This window comes from Sturnira hondurensis, unplaced genomic scaffold, assembly GCF_014824575.4.
Source record: "Sturnira hondurensis isolate 20B ecotype Veracruz unplaced genomic scaffold, ASM1482457v3 Scaffold0020489, whole genome shotgun sequence".
NCBI lineage: Eukaryota > Metazoa > Chordata > Mammalia > Chiroptera > Phyllostomidae > Sturnira > Sturnira hondurensis.
This window is the reverse complement of record NW_028093120.1, coordinates 5,229,695-5,249,555: the sequence shown is the minus strand read 5'-3', so window position 1 is coordinate 5,249,555 and position 19,861 is coordinate 5,229,695. Positions and strand designations below refer to the sequence as shown.

Here is a 19,861-nt window from a genome sequence, read left to right as displayed (position 1 = left end):
ATTAGTATTTGGGGACATGGTACTGAAAGAAATAGTATCTCATGTGTCAATCCACTTCAAACACCATTTTACACTTTAATATTCCAACGGAACCTCTTACTTAAGACCAGCTATTTAAAATAAGACAACTCTGAAATCAACTACACAGAATGAACCCATACATATTACAGGTATATTTGCATATGTAGCATGAGGATCAACTGTGATGTGTAAGAAGTTGCCTTTCATTATGCACATCTAGACGCCAGAAAACTAAATATGGGTTTGCACTAGATTGTTCCAAGACATTAGGAATTCTTCATAAATAAAGAACAATTATAGCAAGAATTCTAGACACTTCCATCCCAAAACACATTGTGGGTTATTGTCAGAGATTCAATATAAATTAAGACACTTTGTAATTTCAGAAAGAAACATCTGATAGTATATATTTATTCTCTAAGTTGGAATTTTGCTTTTTACCTCATATCCTCTTAGTATATTAATTCTTTATGGAATACCCTTTTTCTAATAAGCAAAGTGGAGAAAGCATGCTACAATACAGATGCTTTGCTAAGATGTTTAGATCACTGAAATGAAAGTGTTTTATATTTGTTTACATTCACTAGTTTTTAAATATATTTGCCAAAAGGGATGATTCATGCGTCCTTGCCTCCCTCTGTCCCTCCCTCTCTTTCTGTTGTGGGTTAGGGGAAGCGAATGTGAGTAACATCACGTGGGAGAGAGGCGCATTGGCTCCCGAAACAGCACATCGCCTCTCCTGCCTAACACAGGGGTTTTTACTCCGGTGATTAGGAGAACAGTGTCATGATGGAAACATTTTATAAAATTTTATAAACAAAATTTAAGTCTGAAGCAGCTTAAAATAGTTACTCTTCAAAAGTCAAGGATAGTGAGAAAACTAACAGATTTAAAAATGCCACTTTAAGCCCCTGGCTAGGTAGCTCAGTTGGATACAGCATTGTCCCCATATGCCAAGGTCGGGGTTTGATCCCTGGTAGAGTGTAAATCATCTGATTATTCGTGCAGTGCATGTGAGGGGCAGACAGATGGGATTCAAGTCATGTGCTGAGTGTGATTACGAGGGGAGCGTGAGTAGTGATCCAGCTGTGGTCAGGGTGAGAAGCAAGAAGACAGACAGTGAGATGCAGAGGCGGAGAGAAAGGAAAGGTTCTGGTCAAGGTAGGAGCACTCAGGGGATTGCCCGCGAGTCATAGCTAATAAAGTTTCTCGATCTGCCTGATCTGGGGCAATTATCCAGTTCAGTCTCTTGGAGACCTAGCTCCCCTACCTGTTATCTTTTCACCTGAGAGGTTCCTGACTCTCCCATTGCCAGATGTAGCCATATGATTAATTCCCATTATTTTGAGAAAGCCTATGCATGCCTGGTTTCATGGAAACAAAGGTCCTGACACACGTTATAAGGAAACTGCATAATTGGAGTCAACTGGTACAAACCAGGAGTGTGAAACTGTTCCATTCACTCTGTTGGAGAGGAAGCTCTAATCCTGAACAGCTGTTTCTTAAACCTGCCTAAGTGTCTCCGGTGTACTAATAAAAATTTTAAATCATGAGGACCCACTCTAGTTGTGCTGCATCAGAATTTCCAGGGAAAATCAACCGTGTATCTGTATTCCCAATTAGATCCATGTACAATGGTTATGACCACGCCAGCTTTGAAAAAATTGCGGAGCCATGATCGGGAGTTTATGAGTGTGAACTCAAATTACAGGCATAGAAAGAGTTAGAAAACTCAGACTCTTTATTATCTTGACGTTCATAAAAAGGCGTCAATTAAAGAGAAGCGTGCTCTTACAAACCTGCATCCTCCAGAAGTGATCAACAGTCGCCTGGGAAGTGATCAACAACCCAAGCTACCGCCCGGGAAGTGTCGGGGTTGGTGGCGGCGTGCGGGGGGGGGGGGGGGGGGGGGGGGGGTGAAAGGGGGGCCACCNGGGGGGGGGGAGGACAGGGCTGCCAGCAGCTCTGCCAGGTCTGTGAGGACTAAGCCAGGGGAGCAATGAGCCGTCCCTGTTGTCCTGTGAATCACCACAGGCTCTGGGTAAACCCTGCCGTGCTGTAAAACGTGCGGCTGATCAAGGACTCAGCTCAGAGATGGTCATGGGGGAGAATGAGTCAGATATTGCCTGTCACTGCTGTAGAGGCCCACGTACAGATAAACGACCTGTAAAATGAGGCAGGAGGCTGGAACTTTGACTTCTCCTTCGAATATAATTGTGCACCCTAAAAACTCTGCGTGATATAAGAAGCGAAGGTGAGTAGGGGTCCTGACAAACCCAGCGACGATGCCATTTATAGCCTATCTGGTAAGGAGCACCTCCCTTTTTTCTCATTTTAAGGAACAGGTCCCTTAAGATACTCAAGGGAAAGGAGGTCAGAAACCACTGCATTAAAACCTGGTGCACAGGTGAATGCAAACATAGTAGCTCCCATGTCCCCTCCTCCCAGCCCCTACATGCACACGCAGAGGATCCCATCAAATTTTAAGCACTGAACTCAGTATGGGGCAAGAACACAGTTCTTTTCCACACACATGATTTATAGAGATATAACAACGCTAATGTGGTATGCCACCTTCTAAATTTTTAAAAGTATTTTATAATAGCGTTTAAAACTAGATAGGGACAGTTTGGAGAGCAAAGCTATATCAAAGGCTTTAGTTAAAATGATTTACTTGTGGGTTTTAAATAGCATTAAGTGGTTTGTGAAAAGTGTTCTGATTTGCGCTTAATATGGATGGTGCTTAAAAGTCTGGGCACCGGAAAGGTACACCACGAGAGACACATTCAGCAGGAAAATGCAGGCCTTAAATACAGCTGGGTGTTTGCTTCCAAGCCTGCCTTCTGAATGAATATTAGCATTTAAACCACCCACAGAGGCTTTGCAGATACTTCACTGGGTAAATGAGGTAGAGAGGAGAAAGCTCACACCTCACAGCTGCAACTTTTAATTTAGCGACAGTCCTGGAAACTGGGTTGACCAGAGAATCGGATTTTAAACTCACATAAAAGAAAGTGTCTTGGAAGTCCAACACCACTTGGTTAATTTTCTTAAATAGACAGAGGGACCTGACCCGACTTCTGCTTACAGGTTTCTGATTCCACTCCATGCTGTTTTCGTCGAACCATGTAGGGGAGAGGCCTCAGATCTTTGCACGAATAATACGGGACTAGTCATAATACTATCCTGTTCTCTATTAGAACATCTTTCTTTAAAGAAATTCAGAGTGGTATGTGATGCTCTTTTCTCTAATCCTCACAATATCCTTCATAATTTAGCTTGAACTGTTATCTTAACTCATGCTTAGGAGGCTGTCATGGAGACATAAAAGGAACTAGTTGCAGAGGATTTGGGCACCTGTGCAGTTCCAACAGCTTTATTTAAAAGTATTTATTAGTTTCTCCTGTGTGCAGAGTAACAGCCAGACTCCGGGGTTGCTGAATAAGGGACAAACAAGGCTCCAGTCTCCCAGAGATTCTATTCCAGGGACAGAAACAGGTGACAAATAAGTAAATAAAAATAAACACTTAAGGGTGTGGAAAGTGGCTGAAATTCGGGTTTTATTACAGATAGAGGGTAAAAAGTGCCTCGGAGGTGTCATTCAAGACTGTGACATGTGACATGTAGGAGACAACAGGGCCAAGTCTAGGGCGGCAGGGTTTCAGGCTGAAGAGCTAGGAGGGGCCTGGCCCGGAGGCAGGAATCAGCCCAGTAAGTTCACAGAACAGGAAGAAAGATTGGAGGGGGAGCTGGAGCTTTATGAGCAGAGAAGTGCTGAGACAAGGAGGAGAACGAAGTAGCAGTCAGTTCATACAGGATCTTGAGTGTCATGCATGATGTGGGGTTTGTCTGTAAATAGAGGAGGAAGCCACTGGAAAGTTTCCACAAGTAAACGGACATAATTCAAGTTACGTTTTAAATGAAAAGTCTGGTTGCTGAATAGACCATGCTGCATGGGGACAAGAGTCGATAAAAGACGCCAGTTCAGAGGCTCTGAGAAAGGATAGGCCAAACAATGTAGTACGGATTATGTGGGTAGCTGAGGAAACACACTACCCTGAGAAGTTCAAAAGATTTTATTTCTATGGGAAAGAGAAGATTGTGCACATAATAGGTGAATATAACTAAATGGAGGTCAGACTAAATGAATCAGATTTTACCTCTCTTTGTGAAGAGGAGATTCAGAGGTAAGATGTGAAGACCCACTCTCTCGCAGAGGCTGATCACACCCGGCCTGCTTTATGCTCTCTGATGGTACCCAAAGTGAGGAGGATGGCTGCTAATTACCGAGCATCTTCCACGTGCTACACGCTGGCACTGCTTAAGGCGATACACAAAGTTTTAGCCTCTTACAAAAATCTTTAAAGTTAGTTATCACTGGCCTCACCTTACAAATGAAAAAAATGGGGTTTAGAAAGTTAGGCAAGCTGGTGTGTCACCAGCTTGTCTCTTAATAAAGAGACACCATTTCTTTATTAAGTGTTTAAGAGCGTTAACTGGGGCTTGCCATAACCCCTTACTAACTGTGACTGTGGTCAAATTCTCTCACACTTCCACATTTGATTTCTTTGTCTGTAAACTGTGCATGACTGAAAACCAATTTTGTGGGATTGAATGAGCTGGTATGCGTAATGCTTCAAGACATTCTTGGCCTTATGTAAACCCATATTAAATGATCGATTACTATTACTGTTGCTGTTTAAATACACAACCAGTAAATGCTGATATTCACTTCTACTTAGTGTTTTTAATTGTCAATGATTATATTAAATAATACCTATAATATAAAATTGGGCTCCAGCCAAATACCTTACAAATAAAGAAGTAATCTTTCAAGTTTACTTTCCGATAACTATGTGAAATGGGAGGCCAAATAGTTTCTAAATACTATATCAACTCTTTCTTAGTTTTCTTAAAAGTGAATTATAAAGTTCATATGTCAACCAGTATCTTATAATAAATGTTAAAAGCTTCAAAACATGCAAAAATCAAATAATTTATTCCATTGGAGGGATCGGTAGTATAGAAACAGATAAGCCATAAACATTCTACATAGTTTTCTAGAAAAGCACAAACAATCCCATAATCAGATGTATACTCAAATATTCTCACACTCTCTGCCCTTATTTCATATCTACTCCTCTGTACACACAAATACACACCTCACAACATACTGAAAACACCTTTCAAAGAAGTAACATCCTTGAAATATGAAGTAATACAGCTTGGCACACAACGGTTGTTGATTAAACAGTATTCACCATTGTTATGCAGTATCTCAGTCCAGTGATGCTGCCAGTGCACACAGTGAGTACAGTACAACGAAGTTTTTGTGTTGCTATGAAAAATTTCAAAACCCAAGCCCCTCGTCTCTGTAATTGCTTTGCATGGAATTTTAAAAAGTTTCTTTCAAAAAGCCCTCAAGAACATGACACTTAAATGTTTTTTTGGCATCAGAAAAGGGAATTGAACAAGCAGCTTGTAGGATACTGGGCCGCAGGCATAATATATGGGGTGGACGCAAGTAGGTTTATAGTTGTGAGTACAAAAAGCAGTTTATCCTGGTATTATTGTTATTATTGTCTTATCTGTATTACAACTGTAAACCTGCCTCTGCTCACCCCTGTAGTTTAGGAGACTTTATTCATGGATAAATTTAACTGTATATTTTAACTAGATATAGATTTTACTTATTACTTTACTGTTATTTTATTATAGGTGTTCCAATGTCCCCCCCCTTGCCTTCCTCTGCCCATCACACTCTTCCCTCCCACAGTCAATTCCCTCATTGTTGTCCATGTCTTTGGGTCATTCGTACATGTTCTTTAACTAATTCCTTCCCCTTCTTTCCACCATTATCCCCGTGCCCCCTTCCCTCTGGCCACTGTCTCGCTGTTCCAGGATTTTAGAACATTAGGAATCACAGAAGAATGCAATTTGTCCCTCTGTGAACAATCCCAAGGCCTCCCATTTGAGAAAGAGTATGTGGCAATATGGCTGCAACTGATAGAAGCTACAGGAACCGTCAGGGAGGAAGACCCCACCAAATGCATGGCTTAAAAAGACAGAGGCCAGCTCCATCCAACAGGGTGACTAATTCACCTAATGGTAACCCCAGCCTCATTATATGCTCATTGTAACATATCAGCATTCTAACCAACACACCCCATGCAACATAGGTTGAAAAAGGAAGGCCATATAAGGACACAAGATACAGGGTATGCAGTGTCTTTTTTTTTAGATGGTTTTCTATTTATAAATAGTTTGTTTAAAATTTTAATACCTATGCTTATGATAGTGATTGATTTGTATTTTTACTTTTCATACTATTCTTGTTAGTTAGTTAGTTAGTTAGTAAAGCTATTTCCCCTCTTTATGATATTATGAAACAGCTTTATAAGCCCTGGCTGGTGTGGCTCAGTGAGTTGAGCACTGGCCTGTGAACCAAAGGGTAGCTGGTTGGATTCCCAGTCAGGGCACATGCCTGGGTTGTGGGCCAGGTCAGATCCCTAGTAGAGGGTGTTTGAGAAGCAACCACGCATTGATATAGCTCTTTCTCTATTTTTCCTCCCTTTCCCCTCTCTCTAAAAATAAATAAATAAATATTTGTTTAAAAAGAAATAGCATTGGAAGATTAAAATCATTTTTTTCTTTTGTTTGGTAGGACTTTCCAGTAAAATCATCTAGGCCTAGAGTTTTATGTGAAGGTTTTTAATTATTGATGTAATAGTGGAATATTTGGAATTTCCAATTCTTCCTGAGTCACTTTGGGAAATTATGGTTTTATTTATCCACTTTTTATTAGTATTCAACTTTGAATACTAATTCAAAGTTGACATTGTTATTCCCCATTTGCTCTTATTACTTTTCAATTTGTCTGTAGAACTATGATTATATTTCCATTTTTCCTCTTAACATTTTTGATGTTTTCTCGCATGTTCTTGATCATTAAAGATGTGCCATTTTTCCTACCATTTTGAAAGGAGTGAGAATTAGAAATCAGATTTAATAGCCCTCCAACTATGTTTGATACTTGTTTCTAATTTAATTGTTTTGCTTTTGCTGTGTTCTTGATTTCTTTATTTTAGCTTCATGTCTTTTTCCTAACTTAAAATAGATGTTCAGCTTTTATTTTCTGCTTTCTTCTTTTCTAATGTAAGTATTTAAAGCTATAAATTTTCCTCTAAGTTCTGAAATACAAGGGAGATGTGTTGAATTCTCCTAATGTGGTAATGGATTTACTTATCTTTTTCTTACAGAAGTGTTATTTTTTTGTATATTTTAAGACAATGCTATTATGGATGTTTGCTGACCAATTTAAGCTTTTATCATATAGTGACAATCTTTTTTTATAGACTTTTTTCTGATATTGATAGTTATCTATCATTGGGAGGTATTAGTATTTAACTGACAAACCCTTTCTCACTCTTTCATTTCCAATTTTCCTATTTCCTTATGCTATAAACATCTCTCTTGTAACCACCTGATTGCTAGGTTTTTGTTTTGGTTCATTATCTATAGCAATTTCTAATGTTTGGGGTTTACTTTTATTAAATTATTTCATAATTTCTATTTGTACCTCATTTGATATATAACATGCACAAATTTTCTTTGTTCTTTGATTTGTTATTTTTTTCAGTACTTTTACTCCCTTAACTAGTTTGGAAACAGCACACTTAATATTTGAACAGACTTCAGTTTAGCAAATTCCAACATTAATATATTCACCTATTTCCAAATAATTCAAACACCGTAGAACAGCTGTCCCCAGCCTTTTCGGCACCAGGGACCTGTTCTGTGGAAGACAATTTTTGCACAGACTGGGGTGGGGCAGGGCTTTACAGCCTGACAGCAGTTGAAGCATAATTGTCCCTTGCCATTCACTGATAGGGTTTTGATAAGACTCTGCAAGCAATTGGTTTCTTATCTCTGCGCAGTCAAACCTCTCTGCTAGTGATAATCTGTGTTTGCAGCCGCTCCCCAGCGGTGGCATCACAGCCTCAGCTGCACTTGAGATCAACAGGCATTAGCTCCTCACGAAGAGCTGCAACCAAGATCCCTGGCATGCATAATTCATAATAGGCTGGGTGCTCCTATGCGCATCTAATGCCACTGCTGATCCGGCAGGATGCGGAGCGCACTTGATAATGCCGGCGATGGGGAGCGGCTCTACGCACAGATGAAACTTCCCTTGCTCACCAGGCTGCTCACCTCCTGCTGTGTGGCCCAGGTTCCTAACAGGCCACATGGCTTGTGGGTTGGGTACCCCTGTCTTAGAACATTTTAAACACCCTTACTATTGTTTCAAGTTTTTAGATTTCTTTTTCCGGTTTTGTGAGACAAAAAAAAAAGAGCTTTATTGTTTTATATGGCAACTTTAATTTACTTGTACCTACATACTGATGCTTTGCTTGCTTTTCAATCTTTGTGGTACCTCAAGGGCCTGGGTTCACTTTCTGTTAAAATCTACCTAAACTAAATTCTTAGATTCAACTATTCAGGCCACCCAGGTAGCAGCAGTTAAGGTTGCTGCCCTGTAGTTAACAATATCTAAGTAAAAGATTTCTCCGCTCCATTAGAAACAAAGACATGAGGCACGTAAGTTTCCTCATGGTTTTCTTAGTGGACCGATTTATAGCTAGTTCATTTTTATGTTTCATAGGCAGCTATTCTTGGGCTAGGTTTTATAGGAGCCGTGCTCTGAGTTTTGTGTTCCTGCTAAGCCCAGCAACATAGAAACGCTAACACTGCCAGTAAATGCCCTTGAGGTAAAAGCCAGCCTCTGTGCGTGGACTTTCACTGACAGAGTAAGCTCAGAGCCCGCTGGTAGCATTTCCTTCTGCCTTTCTTGCCAGCTCATTGATAAAACAAGGGCATTTAAATAATATTTATTTATAAGTTTTATATTTAAACCATCAGTTTAATTTGTTTTCTTTTGGGAAAATTGGGGCAATATTTAGTGTTTTTCTGTAAAAGAATTATAAAATAAAAGTAGATACCCTCCAAACAGATGTGAATTGTTCCTTCAAAGACTATCGTTTGGCTACTAAATTAAGCATGAACTCAATCTGTCTTTCCAAGTCCTCCTCAATTTGTCCTCAGATATTCAATCTCTCCGGCTTATTTTCATTTCTATACCTAATATATATACCATAGCCGAATAATAGTATTTACTTTCCACAAAAGTGTCCTGGATTCATGACTATGCTTTTGTGAATTCTGAATTCACCTTTTAAAATACATTCTATCTCTGTGTGTCAAAATCTCATTCAAGAACCATTTCAAATTGCTGTGCATATAAGTTTTCCCCTTTCTTTCATCTGGATTTTATTTTTTTGTTTTCTTAACTCTCAAAATTTTTTATACAGTGCAATAAACCAAGAACTCTTTGAGATGCAAAGAAAACTGAACTCTCCATCTGGCTCCAACTTGCTATGTGTGTGAGCTTAGGCATTCTCTCTGTGACCCAATTATTTTATTTAAAAAAAGGATGGTTATATATTCCTTATCATACTACATTATTTTGAGGATTAAAATATGCATTATAAAATAGCCAGTGTTCAATAAAAGGTACTTATTATTACTGCTATCTTAAATATCCTATTAATAATAACCCCATAATATCTATTAACTTTCCTGTGTGAATAATCCTATTTTATTATTACCTTAAAAATCTTGTGTTATAGTTATGTATGTATTAGTTGTGTTGCCCATTAGACAGTGCCTCCTTAGGGTATGGGACTCTCTTTTTCTTATCTTGTTATGAACTGACATGGTGTCTTACACACATTACATGTGGAATAAAGTTTCGATTTCACTGAGATTACTTTAAATGGAAAGAACATCAGGGAAAGAAAGAGTGGAGCTACTATTTACAATTGGAAAGAGAGAAAATCGAAAGTAAATTGGAACCCGGAACCTCCACATACAGCTAACTAAAATAGTGGTCAGCTTAAAAAGTACTTATATATCATTTACCAATCTGTCTATTTAGAGTTTCATAAATAACTCTGTTATTCAAGCAAAGAGAAACAAACATGCTGATGATAAAATATGTTAGGTTACCTTTAGTGGAAATGATTTGCAGGTTGTTCTTCATTTTTGTCAAAGTTATCATTCTGTCTATGCTCTAATTTGTAACCAGCCATCTAATTCCCATTATGAAGAAACTACAGTTAAATTAGGTTGTGATTTATGCAAAAACTAAAAAGGGGCGACTATGCAACTTTCCATGATAAAATCCTTTTTTCTAAACATCCTCAGAATCTTCCATTTCACTATTTTGTATTCACTGAAGAGTCACTTGGGGAGGTAGTAGGATCAGTCAGTAGCATGTACTTAGATGCTTGAATTCCTCAGAATTTTGGATGTTGTTTGTATTAAGGGCAAACTAAGCTGAAAGTTGTAGTCTGGGGGGCTTTTGGAAAAGAAAAGCCTTTAAGGACTTAATGGCTTGTTCAAGTCGTGCTATGTGAGGAGTACAACCAGGCAACTTGTGCAGCAATTTATAGTAACTGTGGTAAATGAACCGTAGTTAGAAGTAGAATTTATGAACTGTTTGCTAAGCTGATAATTAGCTAGAGATGTAAAGCCTCACACTGGAAGTGTTCATAGCACAACAGAGCCAGAATTATTTTGTTGTCATTTACAGCTTAAAGTAACGGACTTCCTCAGTGTTATCCCCCCTGGGAGTTGAGACCTGTTTTGTTAAATTTACCAATTAAGTAAGAAAAGCAGAAACAAGAGGCAAACTGGTGGTGAGATCAGGACAAAAAACGTTTGAAGACCTTTGAAGAGGAATCTTTCGATTTTTCTGTGACCTTGTATTTGGAAAATAATAGAAACAAATAATTTGATTTTTTAAATGAGTATCTTCTTTGTTTTAATGAATGTTATTTGAAGATTTGTCATTGTTGTTATATAATGTAAACATTTTGTTGAAAATAAATCACTGGAAAATGTGAAAATTAATATTTTTTTCTATTCCCATTCAACTATTTGGCATGGTATGAGCACATTGATACTCAATAAATTTGAATTATTTTGGATTATTCATTGTCTGAGTGAGAGCAAGTTTAAAAATCATTGAATACTCCTCAAAGAGTATAGATCAATAGTGAACTATGAATGCACAGGTCAGAAGCATCACAGTAATACATATTTGGAAGTATTTTGTCTGTAATATCTGTTGATCAATGTGTCCCTGAAAAACATTAAGTATTTCTTACATTTGGATGTCAATCAATACTGACATGGTGTTTTTTACCATAGAGTAAGATGAAGAAATACAAAAACAAAGGCAAGATTAAATTTTGGCCACTGTGTCATTTAGTTTTCAGTTTGGATCCAGGATTTTTTATTGGAAGGAAAATTAGATTCAAATTAAATGTATTTCTGATCATATTTGAGGGGTATGCATGTGTGTGCACATGCGTGTGTGTGTGTGTGTGTGAGAGAAAACTGCCTGTGAAGTTGATCATGCAGCTTTTGGGTATAGACTGGGAAGCGGAATCATTTTCAGAAAGATCAGAGGCCCTAAGGAGAACTCCATCACCAATCTCCATGTAGACTGAAATGCAACATCATTGGTAAACGCTTTGAGTGTTGAGATTATCATAGAATCATTGACTACCACCAGACTTGGCTTTTTAAAGCTCAGCTTTGTGACGGATTACCTTGAACAAGTCACTTAATCCCTTAAAGTTTACATTTTTAAAATTTGTAAATCAGAGATGACAGTATCTAAATCAGAACGTTGTGAGTTGGCCCATACTGAGAACTAAATTGAAACTAAAAAGTTTAGTTAAATCATTCATGTAACGTCTTACTAACTAGAGCTTCTTGATAATTGTATATGCTTGAGCATTTCCAATGGTGAGAAAGCATGATAAGAGAATCCATTTCTTGGAGTTAGTATTTCAGATGTTACTGAGGTCAAGCAGCACGCTACAGGAAGTGGACGACAGAAAGAGGGGAAGTTTGAGTAAAGATTACAAGCAGAAAAAATGAACATATACGGGGAAATTGTGAGTGTCTGGTGTAGTTTGATGTTAGCATACTCATACTTTGGTAGGTTTTACAGGTGGAGGAGGGCAAGATATTTGTTGATTCCTATCCTCTAGTCATTATAAGTAGGTAGAGGTAAATTGATTCCTGGAAAATTTGAAGGGATTTGTATTTTTTTGCTAGAAGCAGTATATAGAATTATATAATTTATAGAAACTGTGGATTTCACTATTCTCCTCTACATTACTATTTATTGGCATTATACATCTTGGGATTGATGTTTTTTTTAATCTCATTGCTGGGTTCAACATCTGAACACTTATTTTGGATTAAGGGCAAAGGGGAGAGCGTAATCTTGTTACCCCAAAGAGTGGCTTCCATGCCACAGAGAAATTCCAGCCAACCTTTAGAGTAAGGCTCTATTTCTGACTTTAGTAGGTGTGGGCACAAACTAGAGGTTAGTGGAAGATTCCTCCTACTGGCTTCTTCAGTTAGATGTACTTTCAGGTCTAGGCTTAAACAAACCATTGATAATTTCTTAATTGAGCCTATTCTTACTTGAAGGGTGATTTCTCCTAGAGGCCAGGTATTCGTTTAGCTGTTTCATTAATGTACACTGCTGCTATGACTTTGCTTTTTTTCCCCTGTTGTGTTTTTAAGAAACATTTTATAGGGAAGTTGGTGAAGGTTAATCAGGCAGAGCTTTGTACAGTTAATTTTCACTGAAACCAGCAAGTCGGCCTCCTAATGCCACCATGACAAATGTAGATACTCCCTCCTCATGTCTTTAAGCAGGGGGGACCTGTGGAGTAGCAAGCCACTATGCCAAAGTGATCACACATCGGATATTATAAGCAGTTCAGAGGCATTAAATCTTCTGTAGTCAGCTATCATAATAACTAATGTCATTTTGATTATTTTATTTCCTCTGAAAGCGTGGATTTTAATTTACAAAGGAAGTCAGCAGATACATGAATGCTCATTTTCCCTCATTATACAATTTTGTAGCTACTGAAAAAAACCAAGATACCTAGGGTCTGCATTGTTTTATGTTCTTAATATGTAAAAGACATTGTCACAGAGGAAGCAACAAAACAGCTTGTTCATTAGCAAGCACAGCATGTAGGGGGAAACAAAGGGACAGAAACAAGACCCTAATTATACCCATGAATTCCTCCTCTTCCTTGGAAAAAGAAAGAAGACCTGGTTTTCCTCTCAGTAACAGTGCCCTTTAGGGCTTACACTAAGAATATATATTTTTCCGTATGTCTGTGAGTCAGTGTGCGAGCCTGATCACTGCTGCCTAATGAACACAACATGAATTCCCACTAGCAGTCAACTAATGGGTACTGGAAGTGCAATTTTCTATGCGTGTTAAATGAGTAAGTAGGAAACTTTCCTGTTCTGAAGCTCCTTTGGTGAGCAGGGAACTGTTGCAAGGGATTCTGGACAAGTCCTTGCTTAGATTATAGTCCCAAAAAGGAAAAATTATGCTGTAACACTGTGCTCCTTCATAGGATACTTTTTTGGATGCAGGATTTCTTTGGCACCCATTTGATGAAAGACTGTTATCTCTATCACTGGTGGTCTCCTCCGCCTAGAAATGAAAATTGTCACTGTAGCTAGTTTGACATTTCAATAAATGTGAATAATTTTTAAGCTTACACGTCACATTCTATGGGGCTTGATAACAGTATATACATGTGCAGATGGAAAAAAAATAAACTCAGCCTTTACAAAAAACTACGTGCTTTTCATTTTAGCCAAGATTATCTTTGTCCACTTTGTCTTTGTACAGGAAATCGTACATGAAATAAGGAAGGCTTAATATTTGTGCACTGCTGGAGTGCTTCTGGGTGATTATATTTTAACAAAAGTTAATGGCCAAGTAATGGAAATAATGAGCTGAAGTGAAAATCCAATATGAGTTTGATGAGCAGAACATTCTCAATGAAACTATACTAGAGAAGAAATTCCCCATAGAACATTTCATGTCTTAGTACTCTTAAAGCATATTAGTTTTAGTATTAAAATGGACATGATTGATAAAGGAACCTAAATGGATACATGCTGGTGATCTTTAAAAGTGATGGGGCAAAACCTGGAGATTCCTTGAGAGAAAAAGAGTAAAAAATGTCTTTACAGGCTTTTTCTCTATTTCTATTAACTCCTTCGGTCTATTCACCTATTTGTGCATTGCCTACAATGCTAATCATAGAACAAATAAATATTCAGCCTGCTAGTACAGAAACTGTCTCAAAGATACTGAACTAGGGGTAGGCAAGGTTGGTGAGAATGGCCATGCCAGCGATGGTAGTGGTAAAAATTTCCAGAATTATTGATAAAAATTGATGCCAGTGTTCACCGATTCAAATGTCCGAAGGGTGCCATCATCGCCACCGCCCCCACTCTCAGGGGCAGCAGCAGCAGCAGAAGCAGCATTATTATCACACAAGCAACATCACTGGACACTTAGTGAATGCCACACACTTGTCAATGTATTTTATATACAAAGTTTCATTCAATTCTCACATCCTATGAGGTTCCTCTTTTGGAAACCAATTTTACAAATAAGGAAATAAATAAAGTACCATATTTTACCATGTATAGTGCGCACCCATGTTCCTGTCTGGAGGATAAACAGGACAACCAAGTCCTGTTATACACTAGATTATACTGTTACCCACAGTGAAAGTGCTTTGCAAATAATAAATGCCATACACTTTAAGCAGTCATCATCCTTATTAATATGATATAGTGTTGGAACTCCAGTTCATATTGAAATTCTGTTATATAAACAACTCATTCTATGACATAAATAGCAAGCTACTTCACAAGCTTGCTAATAGCAAGCTAATAATTCACAAGCTCTAATATAATCTACTTTTTATATACTTTAATGTATCATTTATCATTCAAAAATGAAATATTTTATAATATATAAGCAGACAACTTATTTGCTAATAATTTTTTCTGGAAGTCATATTATGCTCTAGTTATTACCAAATTTTGAACTTTAGGATAATGATTTATTTTATTTCTTTAGTGAAATAGATATACATACACAAAAAGCCATGTGTTGAAAACCACCCCCAAAACAAACAAACAAAAAACAAACCTTGAAAGAGTAAACCAAAATTTGACAGAAAAAGATAAGCCATGAGTTATTTGACACTGTTGATAAAACAAATGATTTAATATTAACCTTCAGTTGTTACAACTTTGCATTTACAGTTTAGAGTTAAATCGTAATTAATTATAGATTCAAATTCATTTTTTAAATTTCTAGTATATTTTCAGGTGATTAGATAATATTTTCTTGTAATTAAAACATTTTATTATATTTTATGCCATTGTTCCTAATATAACTTTTCTTTGAAATGCTGTATTTCTCACATTTAAATGTTTTTCTTATAACACATTGATACTTTAACTTCTTCCCAACTATAATACTAGTCCTTATTTGCTCATATAGGAAACTGCCATTTTCTGTTTTAATGTTTAATTTAGAATGAACCCTCCAAAACTATAAAAATTGTGAAAGATGGACAAGGGTAATTCATTTAAGTTTTTTTCTAGTTTCTTTAGATTGGATGAATGAGGGACATATTTACTGTAGCTTGCATAAATGGTACATATACTTATCTTACAATAAATCATTCTTTCAATCTGTAGCCTTAATGTAAAATATATAAGCATTTTCTCTCTCTTTTTCTTATTGTTATTCAAGTACAGTTGTCTCCATTTCCCCCCCATCACTGCCCCCATCACCATTCCCACCTCCCTCCTCCTCCCCCTCTCGGGCTTTGTCCATGTATACCCAAAGTTTCCAAAGCTTCAATAGTGTTCTAACATTTCCATTTCTACTTAAATGACACTTACAACTTTTATGAAGTGGTTGGTGGGCTTTATATTAAAGAGAAGTGAACTAAAATTTCTGTAAGAATACAAGTTGCCACACTTGTTGAGATCCTACTATAAAGAATTTATGATATATACATTTGAACTTTTAACTTTCACGTTTCCATTCATATTTTTAGAATGTGCAGTTCTTCAGACATCTATGTGCATCTTCCAACTCTGCATTGTGAAAACCATTCCCTTGTTATTTATATCTTAGCCCCTTATTTATACCTTAGCCCCTTAACACTTGGCTGTTTACACTTTTTTATATCCAATTAAATTGCATCCTTCCTAAAACCTGGGATTGTCCAATATGATAATAAATTATATGGCAGTAAAAACTGTATTTTGCAAGTGCTCCTGTTGATTTTAAATATAAAAATGCACTTTACCTCTAAACTCATTAAATGAAACCCCTTCACAAACCCCAACATATAGGAATGGACAAAATGCTACGCAAATGTGGCCACATCATGCTTTTACTTGCATAAATGAAAACACAAATATTTCACATTTCAGATTCTACACTGACTAGCAATTTGACCCAAAGTACTGAGATCTGGAAAAACTGAGTGACCAGGCTTTGAGGCCAGTGTATTTGCCTCACTGACCCAAGGGGTCACCAGTGCGAAGCAGATGGATCAAGAGAACTGGAAAGTTGGCAACTATGTTTTCAGCTTGTGGAAAACAACAAAAATGTTTATTATGCTTATATTTGTTGTAGTAGAAAAACTTTGTTTACCCTCAATACATTTGCTTTGACAAAAGAGATGCCACCTAGTTCTTTAAACTCACAGTGAGATGTCTGTGAAGAGTGGATGAGGACCTTTCTACGAGGAGCTGAGATAAATAGGGTAAGGCTCATGAGACACCCATGAGCAAACATCTCAAATGGAATAGCTTGCACTGATGTGGCCCATGTGTCAGCGTGTGTGTGTGAATAAATTTCAATACATCTAGAAAAATGATAACCAAGCAACATAAATTGTTTCTACAATACAAAAGGATTTTTGTGCTACTTTCTTTCTGCTATAAGGTTTGGGCTAGGTTTTTTTGTCTTCTTATGAGCAACAATCCAAAAAAAATTAATTCACGCATATATAATTCAATCATATGCAACACTGATCTTGCAATTTGTAATTTTGCCTACCAACAGGCCCTTTGCCCCAAACAAAGATAAATTCTCTTTCAAAATAAAATTCCCAATATGATCTATATCAGTCCCTGGTGATAAGCAGCATAGATCCTTGGGCCTGAATTAAATCCAATTATTCCTCAAATTATCTCATCAGATACAGGCAACTTAAATCAGTGCTTCTCCAACTTGAATGGCAAACAAAAATATTTAAAGAAATCTTCCAAATATTTCAAAATATTCCAAAATTGCTTCAATGATTATTCAAATGGACCCCTAAGACTGAATTACATTACTTAATTATATGATTACTTAGGTCCCAACAAACATAAAACCAAATATAAACTCCATATTTATAGATCAAGGGAAAAAACAAAACTCTAAAACAACACATAGGGCGTTATTAATACATAGGAAGATATTTTGTCCAAGCGGAATTAGCACTCACAACACCAATGTCCTAACTACTGGCAGAGAACCGGACTTCTGAACTTGGACACATAAACTGTGATGGGATATTCTGATTCTCTCCTCTGGTTTACCCATTTGTACTTCCCTGATGCCCTCTGAGTTTACTAACCAAAGAGCAATTTTGCACAGTATATATTCCTCTGCACATTTCCTACTTGCCTGTGATGACTGAAATAATCCTATACTCTTTTGTATCGACATGATTAAAAACAAAAAGGAAGGCAAATAGGCACAGGTTTTACTTGGAAGTATTCTGTCATGAAGGGATTATTAAAAAGATCCAGAATCTGTCTATCTATATTGATATAGATATATATTACAATGAGAACACAGTCTCTAACATTGTTCAGAGATAACTTGGGCATCCCCAAAATAAAAACCAAAGATAACTCACTTAAATTGTTTGCTTTCCTCATAATCTGGTGAAATTCCCAGTTGGTGCTGAACCACCACAGAGGCAAGGAAGTCTCACTGCACTGAAGTAGGACTTTGGGTTCTTTTTAACTATATAGACAGAACCACATTTCAATCTGTTCATGAATTACTGCAAAACTCTTTCTTGCATGCTTTGGTGTATTATCTGCTACTTCAAAACAGCTTGACATTAAGGGTTTGAATTACAAAACAAGCTTCTAACCTTTTATTCTCTCTAATTGCTTTGTCTCCCTTCTTCCAAGAGATGGTTGGTTTTGGAGAGCCTTGGGGATTGCACTCCATGAAAACTTCTCGGCCTTTGGTGACAATTATTGCTTTCTTCAGTTGATTAAGTGCGAATGTGGGAGCTGAAGCTATTGAAAAGAAAATGTTAGTTCTACCAGAAGAATGAAAATAATCTTTAGTACATNAATTACTGCAAAACTCTTTCTTGCATGCTTTGGTGTATTATCTGCTACTTCAAAACAGCTTGACATTAAGGGTTTGAATTACAAAACAAGCTTCTAACCTTTTATTCTCTCTAATTGCTTTGTCTCCCTTCTTCCAAGAGATGGTTGGTTTTGGAGAGCCTTGGGGTTTGCACTCCATGACAACTTCTCGGCCTTTGGTGACAATTATTGCTTTCTTCAGTTGATTAAGTGCGAATGTGGGAGCTGAAGCTATTAAAAAGAAAATGTTAGTTCTACCAGAAGAATGAAAATAATCTTTAGTACATGATACATCAATAGTTTGCAACTTTTTCTCTGGGACACATTTCTAATAAAATTGTACAATATATACATAGATAAAAGGCACTAACTTCGAATTTAACTTGTTAATTAATAGCTATCTAATTGGTTGTTCTTTTCATTAGCAGGTGATAGTTTCACATAATGTGGAGTCCACAGGCAAAAGCTGTTTTAAAAAGTAGTATGCTCTAATTATGGTCATCAAGTGTCGCTGCAGAAGACTAATAAGCACCTTGGGCGAAAGGTGAAGGGTCCAGCAGAGAGAGTCTATTTTGGGTTTCCTATGGGAACATGAAGGTTACCAGTGGAGAAGAAAATTGTGTTGTCCATTTCCTATCTGTGAGTGTTAACTAATGCATGTCTTACTATAATGTTATACACAATGGAATGAAGTTTTAAAGAAACGGAATCCCTTAAATTTCAGTCAAAAGTTCTATCTCATTATTTGCAATTATTCACATAGGTCTGATCATTTATATTAATTTTCCTGTATTTTTATCAAGGTACTTTTGATAGCAGTCCCCCAGGTAAATCCATTGTGCAGCTATAGTTGAAGCCACTGGACTAAAAGAACATATGGCACAACAAATTTAAAGGAGAAGTGCTTGAGTCTAAATGAGAACCCAAAATATACATCTACAAGTATATTGTGTCTGAGACATATATTATACCACTGTGACAATTTGGTAGTTGCTTCATAAGCATTTTACGTCCATCATATAGTGATATAGTGCATGGCAAAATAACGTTAAAATATGTGTGCAGCATAAAGAAGATATATATGCAATTGAGATGGGTTAAGGGATTGAAAGAAAAGTGAAGAAACTTATGGAGAGATTGCAGGTAACTTTTTGGTTGCCTTCTTGGAATAGAACTTAACAAAAGTTAATTTTGAAAATATGCTAGTGAATGAGTGTTTCTTAGTAAACTGGGCGGAGGCTGAATCAACTTTTCAACTCAGAAATGTCGAAGTGTGGGTTGATAAGAAAGTACATTTAGCCCTGGCTGGTGTAGCTCAGTGGATTGAGCGTGGGCCTGTGAACCACAGGATCGCGGTTCGATTCCCAGTCAGGGCACATGCCTGGGTTGCAGGCCAGTTCCCAGCAGGGGACTCATGAGAGGCAACCATACATTGATATTTCTCTCCTTCTTTCCTTCCCTT

General features: G+C 37.2%; 1 protein-coding gene across 1 annotated transcript in view; it reads right to left on the bottom strand.

Moving 5' to 3' along the window:
• Positions 1–18,253, bottom strand: part of LOC118975716 (contactin-5) — a 252,885-nt gene extending 234,632 nt beyond the window's left edge. Inside the window, exon 1 of the mRNA XM_037029796.1 lies at positions 18,174–18,253. Within this exon, the coding sequence (XP_036885691.1) occupies positions 18,174–18,253 (80 nt within the window). The remainder of the gene's footprint in view (positions 1–18,173) is intronic.
• Between the last annotated feature and the right edge of the window lie 1,608 nt (positions 18,254–19,861).